The sequence below is a fragment of the Gnatocerus cornutus genome, chromosome 1 (assembly GCF_029298725.1).
Source record: "Gnatocerus cornutus isolate USDA-ARS CGAHR chromosome 1, icGnaCorn1.1, whole genome shotgun sequence".
Lineage (NCBI taxonomy): Eukaryota > Metazoa > Arthropoda > Insecta > Coleoptera > Tenebrionidae > Gnatocerus > Gnatocerus cornutus.
The window spans coordinates 27,595,905-27,611,235 of record NC_142233.1 but is presented as its reverse complement, the minus strand read 5'-3'; the positions used below and the strand labels follow the sequence as shown (position 1 = coordinate 27,611,235).

General features: G+C 33.0%; 2 protein-coding genes across 2 annotated transcripts in view; one reads left to right on the top strand and one right to left on the bottom strand.

Annotated features, from left to right (window-relative positions):
- The window catches only part of Ptp36E (protein tyrosine phosphatase 36E), a 43,377-nt gene extending 28,820 nt beyond the window's left edge, over positions 1–14,557 (bottom strand). Inside the window, exons 1-2 of the mRNA XM_088031516.1 lie at positions 14,306–14,557; positions 313–714 (exon numbers count right to left, since the gene is read on the bottom strand). Of these exons, the coding sequence (XP_087887642.1) occupies positions 313–523 (211 nt within the window). The 5' untranslated portion in view covers positions 524–714; positions 14,306–14,557. The remainder of the gene's footprint in view (positions 1–312; positions 715–14,305) is intronic.
- LOC148181190 (uncharacterized) lies at positions 9,877–14,150 on the top strand. The gene is made up of 17 exons (XM_088047642.1): positions 9,877–10,057; positions 10,115–10,174; positions 10,227–10,296; positions 10,349–10,596; positions 10,645–10,783; positions 10,843–11,593; positions 11,775–11,818; positions 11,936–12,099; positions 12,145–12,204; positions 12,250–12,316; positions 12,362–12,609; positions 12,659–13,173; positions 13,221–13,380; positions 13,434–13,555; positions 13,602–13,681; positions 13,726–13,934; positions 13,995–14,150. The coding sequence occupies exons 1-17, from the start codon at positions 9,971–9,973 to the stop codon at positions 14,082–14,084; spliced, it is 3,114 nt and encodes a 1,037-aa protein (XP_087903768.1). The 5' UTR covers positions 9,877–9,970; the 3' UTR covers positions 14,085–14,150.
- Positions 14,558–15,331: the final 774 nt, after the last annotated feature.

Sequence of the window (15,331 nt, the reverse complement as noted above, 5' to 3'; positions counted from 1 at the left end):
TCAGTACAAATTTCGTCTAAAATTGGTGTAATTAACGCGCCTTCCGCTTTAATTTTTTCGATAACGAGCACTTGAAAGTCCTCAGGGTACGCAAAGGCATAAAACTGTTTGCATTTTAGATAATGGTAATATCTCGGAGTCGTTGCACATCTGAAAGCCTCATTACGCGAGTGCACATTCAGACTTACGTATAATGTCTAGTTCTAGCTCTCATAACACGCCAATTCCTATCTTTTAGCGCTCTTTATAGAAACGATAAGCGCTCAGAATGATCCTTTTGCGTATACTTGTCAATATAAAGATAAGACTTACTGTTATATCTGCTAGTTGGTAAAAGTCCACTATTAAGCATAGACAATTTGATTGTATTAGGGATGGTTACCAGCGACGTCGCCGCACTGATATGTCTCTTTTTCCTTGGCTTTTCCACATCGTTGTATCTTGGGGTAGATCGCGATCGGTGTTTTCTTCTAACCGTTCCAGATGAATGTTCCTTCAATTTCGCATCCGGTTCACTGGACATAGTTGAAAGATTGACACTGACCGATTTAACCCGTTATTATTTCGTATCGACTGAAAATTGATTTGAAATTCAATACTTTGGAACTGGACGAAATGAATTTATATTATTAAACTCTTCTCGATTGGAAAACTTCCCGGGAATGTCATAAATTAAACCGACGTCGTGTAGTTTCCACCATTTTGTAAATAAACCTGAAAAGAAGAAAAGAAACATGATTTAGTGAGTTTGCAAGAAAAAATGTTTTTTACGTTGCTCAACCAGCCAAGAATTAATACGGATAAAAGGGAGATTTCTTGTAACAAACAATACTGGAACAATGGGGTGGGTGGCTGTTTTCAATTTAATTTAAGAGTACAAAGAGGGAAAACTATCAAAACAATAAAAAAATCTAAAATCAAAGCTCTAAAAGAGGACGATGATAGAAGAATTTTTTAATAAAAAAAATTCGCCAAATAATTTAGTACAATCATTATTGTGATAAAATGTAATTTTAATTACTTACTGAATATTGCAAACTGCAATTAATTTAGTAGAAAACTGACGAATGTTATTTGACCGCAGCTTTTAAAAGCAGTTGTAATTACATCACGCGATAAAATTAAATGGAAACCATAACTAAAATTGTGTAAATTGCACCACAAGAAGATCGAAACTGCTATTTCATTCAATTGACAACTTTGTATGAAATTAGCACCCATTTCTGATTGTGGTAATTTAAGAAAATATTGAATTGTTTCCCATTACTCTCCTTAAACTTTCCTAAACTAATGCAAATTGCCCTAACTCCAAATAATTTCCACACACCTCTGGATAACCGCATTTCTAAATCCATTACAAGTCAAGCGACGTGTGGGAAATAACTCACGAATTTATATCTTGCGACAGCGAAACTCCGGTTAAAATGTCACTTCGTCGCATTTTATTAATTTATACTTACGGTCTCCGGAAGTTCAACTTCTGCGAAATATCAACGAAGAAATGAGTTAAATTGGATGGCGAAAGCGGAAGCCACCGGATTAACGCCGTAAATTTAAGCAATGTTTTCGTCGAAGACGAGCCCATTTATATCAACACAACTCCTTTTTTACGAGGGAGATTACGGAGGCTAATGAGGTCTCATTTTTAATCTTGAGGTTAAAGAACTGAAATTAATTTAAGGATATCGGCGGGTGGCCGCTGAAGCTATTACAAAATTAAACATTTTATTTATATTCTGGCGGAAGAGCAGTAAAACCCAATCAAATTAATTATGGATTAGATGCGATTGGAGTTCTAAAAGAATAAGATGAAAGGATGAGTGTGGTGTTTTTCTACCACGACCGCCAGGAACGTTTCTAATTCTGCCGTCTTTCCTGTCGGTAAAAATAATGAAAAATGTGTTGTGCGATTCTATTAAGAAACTTCTTAGAAAGTACGTTTTGTTCAGAAACAACAATCAGTATCATTGGGGTTGGTAACAAGTTCATTAACTGAGGTTAGTCATTAGCTCAACCACACCATTTGACGGATGTATGCAATAAATCATATAAATTACATCATGGATTTTCTTGCAAGGTCACTGTTAATCTTTCGAAGTTCTGGTTACACGAAAATCAATTTTTAACCAGAACTATGACTCCTTTGACGTTTCATTGAAAAATGATTTTTACGTGTTTACGTAGCTGCTCTCCACGCCAAAAATTTGAAATATGAATTCCTCTCGTCTTTTGCCAGGATGCTTCGTGTTCGGTCACTGTCGTTGCTATTGAGTAAGCACGAGTTAAAAATATTTTAAGTTCTAAAGATGATAAGAGGATTAAAAACGAGCCACTGAAAAGAGATCTAATAATAATAGGATTATGGTATTATTTTTAGTTCTCATTTTAGAAATAATGTCGCTCTCAATAAACAGACTGGGACATCTTAAACCGAAGAAAAATAGTCATCACTTTAAGAAAACAAAGCTGCAAGATCTCTTCTGGGATAAATACAATAAGTTTTTCCACCTGTTACAAAAACACACCTCACTATTGTTATTGCTTTCTAAAAATAATTTGGAATGGTAAATTATTGCCAGCTCCTCTGCGACCTGCGAAACCATCCGTTAATTATTTTGGTTTCATATTAAATTTGCTCCAACCGAAGACAGTGTCAGATTTGGTATTCAGCATATAAATGAGAAGCTCACGTTGTAACGTTGCAAATAAGGATCCCGTGAAGTTAATTGGAAACGCTCTAATTTTGAAATTCCTAAACAGATATGCAGTGACAGGTTGACGAAAATTCAAAGAAAAGCTTGATGAAAAATTAAACGGAGCCTGGATCGATGTTATTAGGATTCATAACAACCCTCCATGACGCCAAAATGTGGGAAAGCAGACTGAGATAACTAATTTATTGTGTTGTTTTAAATATAGAAAAAAAATGAGGGAGTAAGTTGAGCTTTTTGCTGTTATGAAAGAGTTATTTTTGTATGTAAAAAGATAGATTTCATAATCTGGAGCGATATTTTTACATAATTATATTATACTCTAACTACTGTGCGTTTATCTAGTTGCGCAAATTTTGCATTAAACCTGTCATAAAAATGTTCGAATTAATTTATTAAATGATACCCAATAGCCTTGTTTAAAATTAGAAAAATAATAGAGGACAACAACAAGTTGTAAAAGTTGGGTGTTTCAACATCCCACGTTCATAAAAAATTGATAAAAAATTGTTCTAATAGAAAGATTTAAATAAGGTTTTAACTAGTTTTGGTAAAGTTACGCAGGACGATTAGCTTCTGCGCATGTCACAGTTGCCTCAAGGTCAAATACTTTTGCTGCCAACTGTTACCGTTAAAAATTGCTAGAGGTTGCTGCCAACTACTTTTTAATAAGTAGACCGTTAGTAATGAGCTTGCAAATTGGACTTTTATTAAAGATTTTTAGAGCTTAGATATCCTTATGAGTTGTCACAATATAAAATTTTAGATTATAGTCAAATAAGAATTGCAAAATGGTATAAAAGAATAACAACCGTAAATAAGTAGTAGCAATAATTTTATCCAGGATCTACGGAGAGACAGAACAAATAGATATAATGCAATAATGATAAGAGACGTTAATCACAGAGTTGGAGACAAAAGCAAAGGAATGGAATGACGAAAGATTCATTATAGACTACTTTATCTTGAATAGAGGATTAATGCCCGTTTGCACCGCTAACACTTAAATCTAAGCTTTAGTTAAATTTGAAGACAATGGACAAACAATGTAAAAAAATAGCCAAGAAAAATATGCAAAATTGCCTTTTCCGTCCAATATTTTTGTAATTTATGAACGGGTTTTAATGAAATTTATAACCAAGATAACTTAAGAGATAACGATTGATTTGGAATGACAGACAACAAATTGTACAAATTCCTCAATTCAAAATTTTCAAAAACTATGATAAATCATAATGACACCTGTGACCTTGTTTAGCAATAAATAAACACATCTAACATTTTTTCAAAGCTAAAAAAGATTTTTAGAAGAAATGACGATCTTTATGATGAATATTCCGAGATTGGGTGTTATCCAATATCCAGTGACAAATTTTCCAGCAGGATTAACTTTAAGATGAAATATAGTTTACGTAGAGCAAAATAGGTCAATCTGGTTTTATCGTACATTGAAAGCGTGTCAAACAAAAACTGATTAACAAAACAATCGAATACTTATAATTTAGGTTGAAACAAACAAGAAAACTGACCTATTTTGGTCTTCTCTTCTTGGATAAGATAAGTACTGACTGTTAAATCCTTTGAACTCGTCAAAGAAATATTGAACCACTCTAACTTTTCCACGAGCAATTCTCACTTTTATCCTGAGACAGTTAAGTACACTACAAATTCTAAATTCGTCAAGTGTTATGCCGAAGCACAAATGCTTTTAAAATATTTCCCCAGTAACCTTAATCGTAGGTCAAACACATAACACTTGTTAGTGGGATTTCGATATTTAAATTGTATCCAAAATAGTTAAAAGACACTTGGTCAGTGTCTCATTAACTGCGTAGCTATTCGCTTCACGCTCGTCTTTGTTTTTGTCCTCGATTAACTTTCTCCGTTCTTTTCTTTCCCAATACCATCAATACTATCATTAACATGATTCTCCCCGTGACAGTGATCGATGTGCAAAGACGTTACGCTTCCCCGTCTGTCAGTCCCATTTCCTCATCCCCATTTTACAGAGATTCACTCAACGTACACATCATAGTACCCTCAAAAAACTAAAGCTATTTTAATTTAAGCTTTATTTACAAATCACCGAATTATGCAGAACAAACGAGAACATTAAGGGTTGTAACGAGATCTCGTAGCAATGTCGATTAGCTGCAGTCGTACAAAATGGTTTTTCACTGATGGCCCAGGAATTAAACGAGAGAAAGAACACTGTCAGATTTTCCGTTTCGAGATGAAAAAAAAAGTTAATTAGAGTGAACTAAAGGACGTAAAAGCTTCTTTTAGCTCAACAAAAGCGGTTGAAGACTTCGTTAGTTTTTCGTATAGAAAGTCATTACAAACTCTTGAAAATTTGATGAAGGGTCTCGTATTGACCACAGTTTACGCCTGTGCTCTAATTTTAATTCGATTAAAATTTCGGTTTGGGTCAACGATTCTTCTGGTGTGTCGACAAGAAAATGATCCGGAAAATGTTGTGATTCAAGTACGTTGGGCCTAAGCTTACATAATCTGGGGAAAGTTTAGACCGTGGCTTTTCATGGTGATTACACCGCAGAGCTGTCGTTTATATTCTCTCAACTGCAATTTATTAAAATCTGAGTTATTTTGTTTTGGCGGGAGTTAAAGGCAGAAGTTTGGATCTTAAGACCTTTGAAAGTGTAATAAGGTCAATAATTCATGATTATTCATTTTATGGAAATGGGGTAGCTTACGAATTCAAACGATGCATATTTTATTGATTGTCGGTATCAACTTATTTGACTGGAGATAAATTGGTCGTAAATGCAGCTATACAGCTACCATAAAAGTTTCACTATCTTGGAAACAGTTTTCATTTTCCGAACGCATCCTCATCGTTAAGTATTCTTTTAACTTCTTTTCAAGCAATTCAGTGGTCTGATAGCTGCCGTTTATTGTTTGAATGGAAGTCATTTTCTAAACACTCACCACAGGTCGTAAATAGAGAAGGTAAATCCAGGGGAAATAGACTATTCAAATTTTTTTGGCCAATTTCAACGAAATTTTGGTATCTTTAAGAAGTACTAAATTTTGGGAAGAACTCTTTAATTTCCAATATTACGGAATGTTAAAATTTTTCATTTCCGGCATGCATAGACTAGAAAAATAACTTCTAAAAATTTAGACAATTAAAAAAAATGATTGATCAGATACAATAGTCAAAAAAATATTGTTTTAAGAAAAAAAAACTTTATTGATCACTTGATCCTACATATTTCAAAATGGCAACCGAATTTTTCTAAAACCATGACACTTTGTTTTTTTAAGTTTTGTTTTAAACTAAAGCTCAATAATTTCGGCTATAGAAAAGAAAAAAAGAAAGAATCATACTTCTAGAAAACTTGAAATTTATTATTGGACATTTTGAAGTACGTAGTGTTAAGTAATGTCAATAAACTATTTTTCCTTTAAAATGTGTTACTGTCTATAATAATCTTGTAAAAATTTCTAGAATTTTTTTACTCTATTCAAACTAATGCTTTCTAGCTAAAATTATTCACAGAAAATTTATAAACCATTACATTTTCAAGTACTAAAGCTTCGTAGAAATTGGATGAAAAAACTTTCCGGTGGCCAACTTCACTTGGAATTACACAATTATTTTAACAGAATCCTGCAAAAATTCAAACGCATCGATCCCAACATCTCCGCAATTAAACGTCAATTTATTTAGACACAGTTAAAATCTAGTTTGCGTTCAACAGAATTGAATTAGCAAGACCCTGACATTTGGTTCCCAGACTTTACCTGATTTCCGAAACGTGCTTGGCAGAAATGCTAATTCTGACACAGTTATTCGAATTTAGTTATCTTATAGTTTATTGAAAAATAATTTGCATAGCAAGGAGGAACGTTATAAGTTTGTGAAGTTTACCGCCTCCACTGTTTATGATAAAATTAATGCAAATAAACTTTAACTGAATCCGGTTCGGCACAAAAAAACCGCTTCTTTGGCAAATATATTTTCTTCGTCTTTTCGTCGGAAGCGGAAGTTAGGTTTGGTCGTAAAATCAACATTATGTGAAGAACAGCTTAATTAACTTGTCTTACATAACAGTGGATGGGATTGTCAAGGTTAGGTAAAGCTCCTAAAGCTCGATATTTATGTTCTCTCGGGGGAAAATATACTCGCAGTTATGTGTTTGTAAAATGCAATAAAACTGACGCTTTGGAATGTCGATTATAAACCCAACCCTAAAAATTGTATTAAAGTTTCGAAAATTTGATTTTAGCTTAAATTAAGCTCACCTTCAGACGACACAGTTGCTGTGCCATGTTTGGGACAGCAGCTATAAACAAGAGAAGGTCACATTCCCAAGTTTTCGCCATCACGAAATATAAATTTATACATAAATCAAAAGTTGAATTAAATCAATTAAAGTATGCTTTTCATATCAATCTCAGAGGAGCTGGCCATACGATGCCAATGATCTCAAAGCTCTAAAAATAATGCAAAAAAGTTTAAATACATTGAGCCTCTGATAAATCGCTCGCTTTAGAGTCTTATTTATACCGTCTACATGAATATTTTTATGTATTGCGTTTTCTGGAAATGCATTTCTCGCAAGCAGTAAAATGATTACCACTATAAGATTGTTTCGAGCGCCAAATTCTTTTTGAAGGTTGAATCGAAAACGGGATTTCATTCCGATCCCTTAAAAAATTCTATAAAAGTAATTTATTTAAATCGAATTTCTTCATAATGGAAATGTTCCAGGAAAATATTTTAAACATTCAGGTCAAGTCTGTTATTTTGTGGTCAAGTGCATGCTGTGCCCCATATAATTCTATTTATAATGAGTTCATCAACGCACTATATATAAAAGATTTAGAATTACTCACAATTAACATCCTGTTTACTAAGTTTACAAAAAAAATGTTACGAGAATTACGCAAACAGAACTGGATTTCAAAGAGCCAAGTTGTAACTGTAAAGTTGCCATTTTGATCTATATCTGAAGTTGTAATGTGTCTATTAAACAATCTTTAAATAGTTTTGTGTATGATAATATACATAAAATTGCAATAAAAGTTATACAAAGTTTTGACTATACAAAAGCGGATGCTGGAAACTATTTAACTTGGTTTCTATTTTTGTATACAAAACGGATTCAATTCACGCAAAAAATTAGCTTATCGACGGTTTTGCAAAATCTACAAAAATAAATGAGGAAATTTAGACGAAACGCAGATCCTCTCTTCTATTTTGGCTGATTTATTCCCGCAAATCAATATTTAAAATAATGAGTGTAGAAATGCACCGTTTTAATCTGATTTATATATATGTACAATTTAATAGAATTTTCATTAGTTTATAAGGCAGTTATGATGACTATAAAAATCACGTCAAACAGTAAACTTGGACTATGTTTGAATTAAAAAAGAGTTTAGTCTAAAATATCAAAAAATCAACAAAAATTTCATTACCACGTAAATTAGTGCACTTCACTGTTATAATTAAAATTTAATTATCTTATTCAGTTTCAAAGAAAATGTGTCGTACAAGAAACCCACGTTCCATTTTAAAAACTTAAAATTAGCTCAATGTTAAAACGACCATATCGCTTTGTTGAGTGCGGCAAATGTAAATTTAATTTTCTTTAACAAATATTGCTGAATTTTAAGTACCATGACATCCCGTTTGAAAACTTTCAGAATATATTATGTAACATTTCCAGGTAAGTTCATGTTAACTAATTATAATTCGTTAACTTTGAACTACATTGATGAAAAATTAATTAAAAAGTCGAAGCACAAACTTCAAATGTAGTCTTTAAATTCATTTAAAAATTCGCCTTACAAATGAAAATTTCTAAAATTTGTGTCTTTGGTTCGACAAGTTTGCAATTAGTTAGAGTTAATACACGACTTAAATCTAGTAACTTCTCCTTTCATAGCTGTAGCAATATAATTACCAAAATTACGAATTTGGGTGAAGAATGTCGCAAACTATTGCTTCGTCTAAAAAATATTTTATATATTTTTTTTGCTGTAGCATTAAGATTACCAAAATTACGATCGAAAATTTTGATTTCCCTCAAAAATAAAATTTTTTAAAACTTGTATCTTTTGCACGAGACTTTTGCAATAAGGTAGAGTTAATACACAAGTCAAAAATAATCACTTTCTAAAATTTATTACTGTAGCACTAAAACTACTAAAATACGATGAAAGTGAAGAAAATGTACAGTTCACTGTCAAAATTCAGTTTAATAGAATTTTCATTAGTTTATAGGGCTGTTTTTTACGTTTTATGATGACTATAAAGATCAAGTCCAACAATAAACTTGAACTACTTATGTTTGAATTAAAGATTTTAATCTAAAATATAGAAAACAAACAAAAATTGTATTACCACGTAATATGTATTTCGCGCTTCACTGTTATAATTAAAATTTAATTGCTTTGTCCAGTTTCAAAGAAAATGTGTAGCAAAAGAAACCCACGTTCCATTTTAAAAACTTAAAATTAGCCCAATGTTAAAACAACTATATCGTCAAGAGCGACAAATGTAAATTAAATTTTCTTTAACAGATATTGCTGAATTTTAAGTACCGTAGTATCCCGTTTGAACACTTTCAAGATATATAGGTAATGTAACATTGCCAGGTAGATTTTCTGAACTAATTATAAATCATTGCCTTTGAACTACATTGATGAAAAGTTAATTAAAAAGTCTGAGCACCAGCTTTGAATGTGGTTTTTAAATTCATTTAAAAAGTGAGCACAGCACGTCACTGGCTCAAAATTAGGAAATTATTCATTCGTCAAACGTTCCTTATTTTTATTCATTATTTGACAGATTCCAAATTAGATTTTCTGCTGAATTTAACCATATAAAGACGCGGTGAAATGTGACAAAATTGATTTACTTGTTGTGGGTTTTATTACAAAGTTGCTGTGTGAGCACCTGACATGCTTTACTACTTTAATAAATGGAGTTTTGTTCTTGCATGAGATGGAGTTCGTTGCTTAAATCTATTATTTTGACGAGATTTTATTAGATTAGCGATGAGACGACGATTAAGCAGGAGTTATGTTGGTAGCTCTGGCTGTCACTAACAAAAACAGCGCTATCAACAGAAGGCAAAGCGGACTATTTTATCTTTTAATATTTGTACTTATTATCGTGTTATCTTATCTTTCACAAAGAACGCTACAAACGCAACTCATAAAAGTGATCAATACGACTGCAATATTTTCTATATTGTTTAAGTATTGACAAAATTTTCGCAAACATGTTTAACTTTTCTTCGTATTTTCTGAAAACGACTTTCTCCGACCTTATCATAAAAGTGAACGGGGAAAAGCTGTACACTCATAAGGTACTCTTTCTTATTTCTTCCAAAAAATGATAATTTATTGTGGCCACAATATTTTAGATTATTCTTGCCGTTAGGAGTCCATACTTCCAATTACTTTTCGCTAATAAAACAGAAAAGGTACGCAATTATAAATTATAAAGAATCTAAAATTTACTCAAAATCTTTTCAGTTTTCTGAATTGTCTGTAGAAAACATCTCTTCTCAAGCAGTTAAATGTATTCTGAGATACATGTACACTGGTAAGTCATCCGAAAAATAAGCTAACTTCTGACTTTATTAAAAATTTTGTAGGGGAAAATTTAATACCAAAGGATAAGATACTTGATGGAATAATATTAGCAAACCAATACTTACTAAACGATCTAAAGTTAATTCTAACGGAAAGAATCAAATCTACAATAAGTTTGAAGAACATTGTCGTAGTTTTAAATGCTGCAAACACATACAACATTTCGCAGCTTAAAGAAATTTCTTACAGTTTTATACAGAAACACATATCAGAAATGGTAGAAAGCGATGTTTTGAATTATTTTTCAAAAGTACTGGTAAAAAATTCTCGTGTTTATTGCTTCAAATAATTGTTTTAGGAGTCGCTGTTAGATATCTTTGACAACTGTTTTAACTCGAATACGAAAAAGAAAGAAGAAGTTCTCTTCAGGAAAGATGTTATAGCTTGTCTCGAATCACTTAAGGCTGCTGAAAAATTTGACAAACCAAATGATACAAGTGAGTAGTTTAGTATGACCTCTATGAAAAAATTCTATTATCTACAAAATTGGAATTAGCTGACGAGCCAGATTATGGTCCATCTAAATTTATTACTACTAAAAGAAGAGTGAGTTCTGAATCCGAAGGACCAGCGACAAGATCTAGGACAAGAACTCATAAACTAAAGAAGCGTTCAAAAACTGCAGATCCCAAACCAACTAAAAGGAAAAGCTCAAAAATCAGGAAAAATAGTAAAGAAAAACAGAAAACAACAAAAGATGATGATACGACCATCGCGAAAAAACCTTTCAAAATCTCGGACTCAACAAGAGAGAAAAAAGTTGGAATTGCAGCCTCAAGTTTCAACGACTTGCTGTACAAAGTTCGACAAAAATTTGACCTTGGTAAAGACTTAACTATCGCACTAGAAGAAGATGGTACTGAAATTGACGATGAAGAATACTTTGCCACGCTTGAAGCAGAAACAAATCTTATGGTGTTGGAAAGAGGCCAAAAGTGGATGCCTTTAAATCGTCGGCCACAGCTCGATGTTGATGTTGTTGATCATCCAGGAAGTTCAGAAAAATCGGAATTAAGAGAACTAATTGAGAAACTACAAAATAATGTTTGTCATGTATCACTGTTGGAAAGTGCCAAGTTGGAGTTATTAGCAGACATGGATTTAGTGGATTTTCAATTTTTTGATAGAGCTTTTCTGGAGAATCTGAAAGAGGCATCTGGGCGATATTTAAGCGAGAAGAGGCAGGCGCAAGATGCGTTGGACTTTTTGAAGCTTTGTCAGAAAAATACAGAGGTCATATTTGAGTAGTAAGTATTTGACTAAGTAAGTCACTATGGCTATTATTTTAATTTAAATTACAAATAAAGTATTACATTTTTTGACTATGTACTTTTATTTAACTAAAAGAAGCCTCGTACAAAATCCATGAACTTTGACTCTTCTAATTCCATTCTAAAACTCTTGTTCATTAAGTCCTGAGTTTTCTAGTTATGTGCGCTATAACGCACAATTCAATCATTGCTTTTACGTCTGTTATCAAACAAGAAATATTGTGACCTTGTCTCACTAGAATTACAAGTTAAGATTATCAATGATAAGATAAAAAGTCAATAATCTCAATTAATTTAAAATTGATTACCTTTGACCAGTAAACGCACAACCTACAAAAATGGCAAACGAAGAACTGGTAGATGAACCAGTAACTTTCATTGACACTTCTCCGTTTTGCGAAGACATGTCTTTATTCTACGCCAATGAAACGTTTGCCGATGTTGGTCTCATCGTAAAAGAAAAGCGGTTCTATGCGCATAGAGTAAGTCACTTCTTTTCGTTTTTTAATTTTTTATTGTGTTTTTAGGTCGTTTTAGTAACAAGATGTAAATTCTTTAAAACCGCGCTAATGAACGATCCGAACAAGGTAAGATCATTCTTTGTAACTAATACAGTGACGGGAAACTTTTAGACTGAGCTTATAATTGACGACGTCTCCATTGAAGTCTTTCGAAATATTTTGAAATACATTTACACAGGTTGAACTATAATAATTTAAACAAAGGCAATAATCGAATTTGTAGGAATGTTTTCTTGTTCGAAACAATTCATCTTTGATACCTTAATGGTTGCCCACAGGTACTCACTCACAGATTTAGAAGAAGTGATAAGTGAGAAAATGATATCAATTGTAAACAAATCCAACATTTGCGACATTTTAAACAACGCAAATGAGTACGATATAACGAAACTACGAGACGTTTGTCATGATTTCATCGATGACAATTTACCGAAGTTTTTAAAAAGTGACGCTCTTAATGGTCTTACTCAGGTATGTAATTATCTTGAGAATTTTACCAAAAACTCAACAGAAATTCTAGAAATCAATGGTTAAACTTTTGGAAAGACATGCCTTTAATATTCCCGAAATTGAAATTTTTAATATCGCTTCCAAGTGGTGTTCTGTGAATACCGACGTGGACAAACAAGTCATAAGTTGTGTCCGTTTGTCTCTTATAAGTAAAGACGATATTTTGAATGTCGTTTGGTCTTCCAAACTGATCGATAGTGATACTCTATTTAGTACTTTTGCCATCGTTACTGAACAAACTTCAACAGAACCAGAAGTACCAGTTAAAGCACGCTTAAGTAAGTACCCACACTTGTCCGCGGGGACTCACATAAGAATTCTAGTAAGAGAAGAGAATCTTGCAACACTAAAGTACGGTGTTCGTGCTATCACCGGAAAAAATGCAGGAACTTTCTTTAATGAGACTAAAGACGTAATAAATTGGATTTCGCACTCTGTTGATGGCATGAGTGATATTACCATCAGTCTAAGCATGCCGTCAAGATTTAATCATATCAAGATGAAACTTGGAAATGATGACAAATCGTACGAAGATAATTTTGGATTCTTTTTGGTATTGATGCCTGTTTTAGGTTTTACCGATATTATGTTGAAATTTCGTTAAATCAGAAGAATTGGAAGAGAATCATTGACTACAGCAACTATGATTGTCGATCGTATCAACACTTATATTTTGAAGAACAAACGGCGCGGTACATTCGAATTGTCGGAACTTACAGTTCCAATGAAAAGGTCAAAAGAAAATGCTTTTAGTACCATTTTCTAAATTATCAAAATTCTTTCAGGATTTTTGTTTTTCCAACTTTAAAGTGTACTTCGAAAATAGCATTCCGAAAATACAGAACCAAATTGTCTGTTCGCTCTCGAACGTGATCAAAGCCAACATGGGCGCTTATTTGATTGAAGGGTAAGTGTTGTTTTAAGCAACCTTTTTTCTCATGTTAAATTTATAGGACGAGCAAAACATATGTCCGAGACAGTAACGTATTGTATTCTCATAAACTTGGTGATGAAGCTATTGTCTTTCATTTAGGTAAAAACAAATTGAATTAATTCGAAAAATTGTATTTTTTCTAGGTCAGCCATATATTGTTTCCAGCATTATTTTTAAGTTGTTCGTTTCCGGAGAGTACAAATATTTTATAGAGACATCAATTAACAAAAAAGATTGGCAACTTGCAGTGGATCGTAGAGATGTGTTTTGTTCAAACTGGCAAATTTTATCTTTTGAAGAGAGACCAGCAGTTTATATAAAAATAGTTGGAACCTCCTCTAGCGTTGGCCCTGTTAGTAAAATCATGCAAAAGTAGTAAGTGGTGTTTCTTATAATTATTTTTTGTCGTCAGATGTTGAGCCTTTCGGATTTAGTCTGTCTCAAATCCGAGAAGCGAACTGGATTAGAACGACTGAAATCGCTAATAGACGGAAAAAAGTGAAAACTTGTCTAGACATTGTAATTTTTTTTTTCAAAATAAAGCAAATTTGTTTGTTATTTTAGCGTCCCAACACGAGCACTTTTCTCCCATTGTTATAAATGGGCGCATCTTTTGGCTTAATTATCGCAATTAAGAAAAATGCCACCATTTTGCCAAGATCCGTTTATTAATAGTAGAACAGATTTACATTTTTAACAACAGTTCAACACTTATTTACTTACAATTTCGAGCTGAGCTAGTAAAAATACTCTTGCTGCCACTACCGCGGCTACAATAGAATATATAGCTTAAATCTGGAAAATGTCGAACCTGTTGTCCATGAGGCTAAGACACGTGCTTTTTTGGTGCGCTTCTGGAAGTACGAACGCGTGTAGAAACGCTTGCACGTCGACTAACCGCTGTGAACGCGTTTGGTCCTGACCGTCGCGACGCACACACTAGCGTCGCTTGCGTCGTCTGGCAGGCGTCAGGAAGATCAGCTGTTCAAGTACTCCCGGTTATATTGGGAAATTCTGGGTGCCTCTGTTGTTGCTTCGTACAACACTTGTCGGATGATCAGCGCCGCGTTAATTAACTGTCATGAGCTCTTCGATGATACTTTCCGGATTTACAGGAGCGACGGTAGAGCACTGAAAGCTTCCGTTTTATTAGAGCTTCTAGCGGAAATGATGCAATTTCAATTGATTTGTCGTTTGGATTCAGAATATTCAAAGGTGATTTGTTTTTATTAAAGATAAGGTGTCGTACGAATTCGTTTTCGTGTTTTTGCAAATTCTGAAAAATTTTCTTATCCATTTTTTTTTGTTTTGCATCAAATTGAACTGTGCAATTTTTGCTCTCATAGTTACATTGAAGAGACAGTGTTTGCAAATACCACAATTCAGCTCCTTTAAATAAACCTGATTCTGTGGAAGCTTTACTCTGAACATGTCCGAGATAAAATTTCAAGAACTGAAAGATCAAAACAAATACTTTTTTTTTTCGCTAGAGTCGTTCAAGCGGTGACGAATCGTTAGTTGGCAAACTAGTTTCTGTAAAATGTTTTGGTAGAAAAATTTTTCGAATCTACGTAAAACAGACTGATGAGACTGAGAATTCTCTAGGAGGCCAAGGTCAATCGAAAACTCTTTCGGATTTTTTTTTTTGTTTTTTTTTTAATTCTTTTTCACTTGTGTTTTTCTCATCCCCTGCTTTTACTTCTAATTTTACACTTCACCTTCATGTTTTTGTTTGTCTTTCTATGCTTT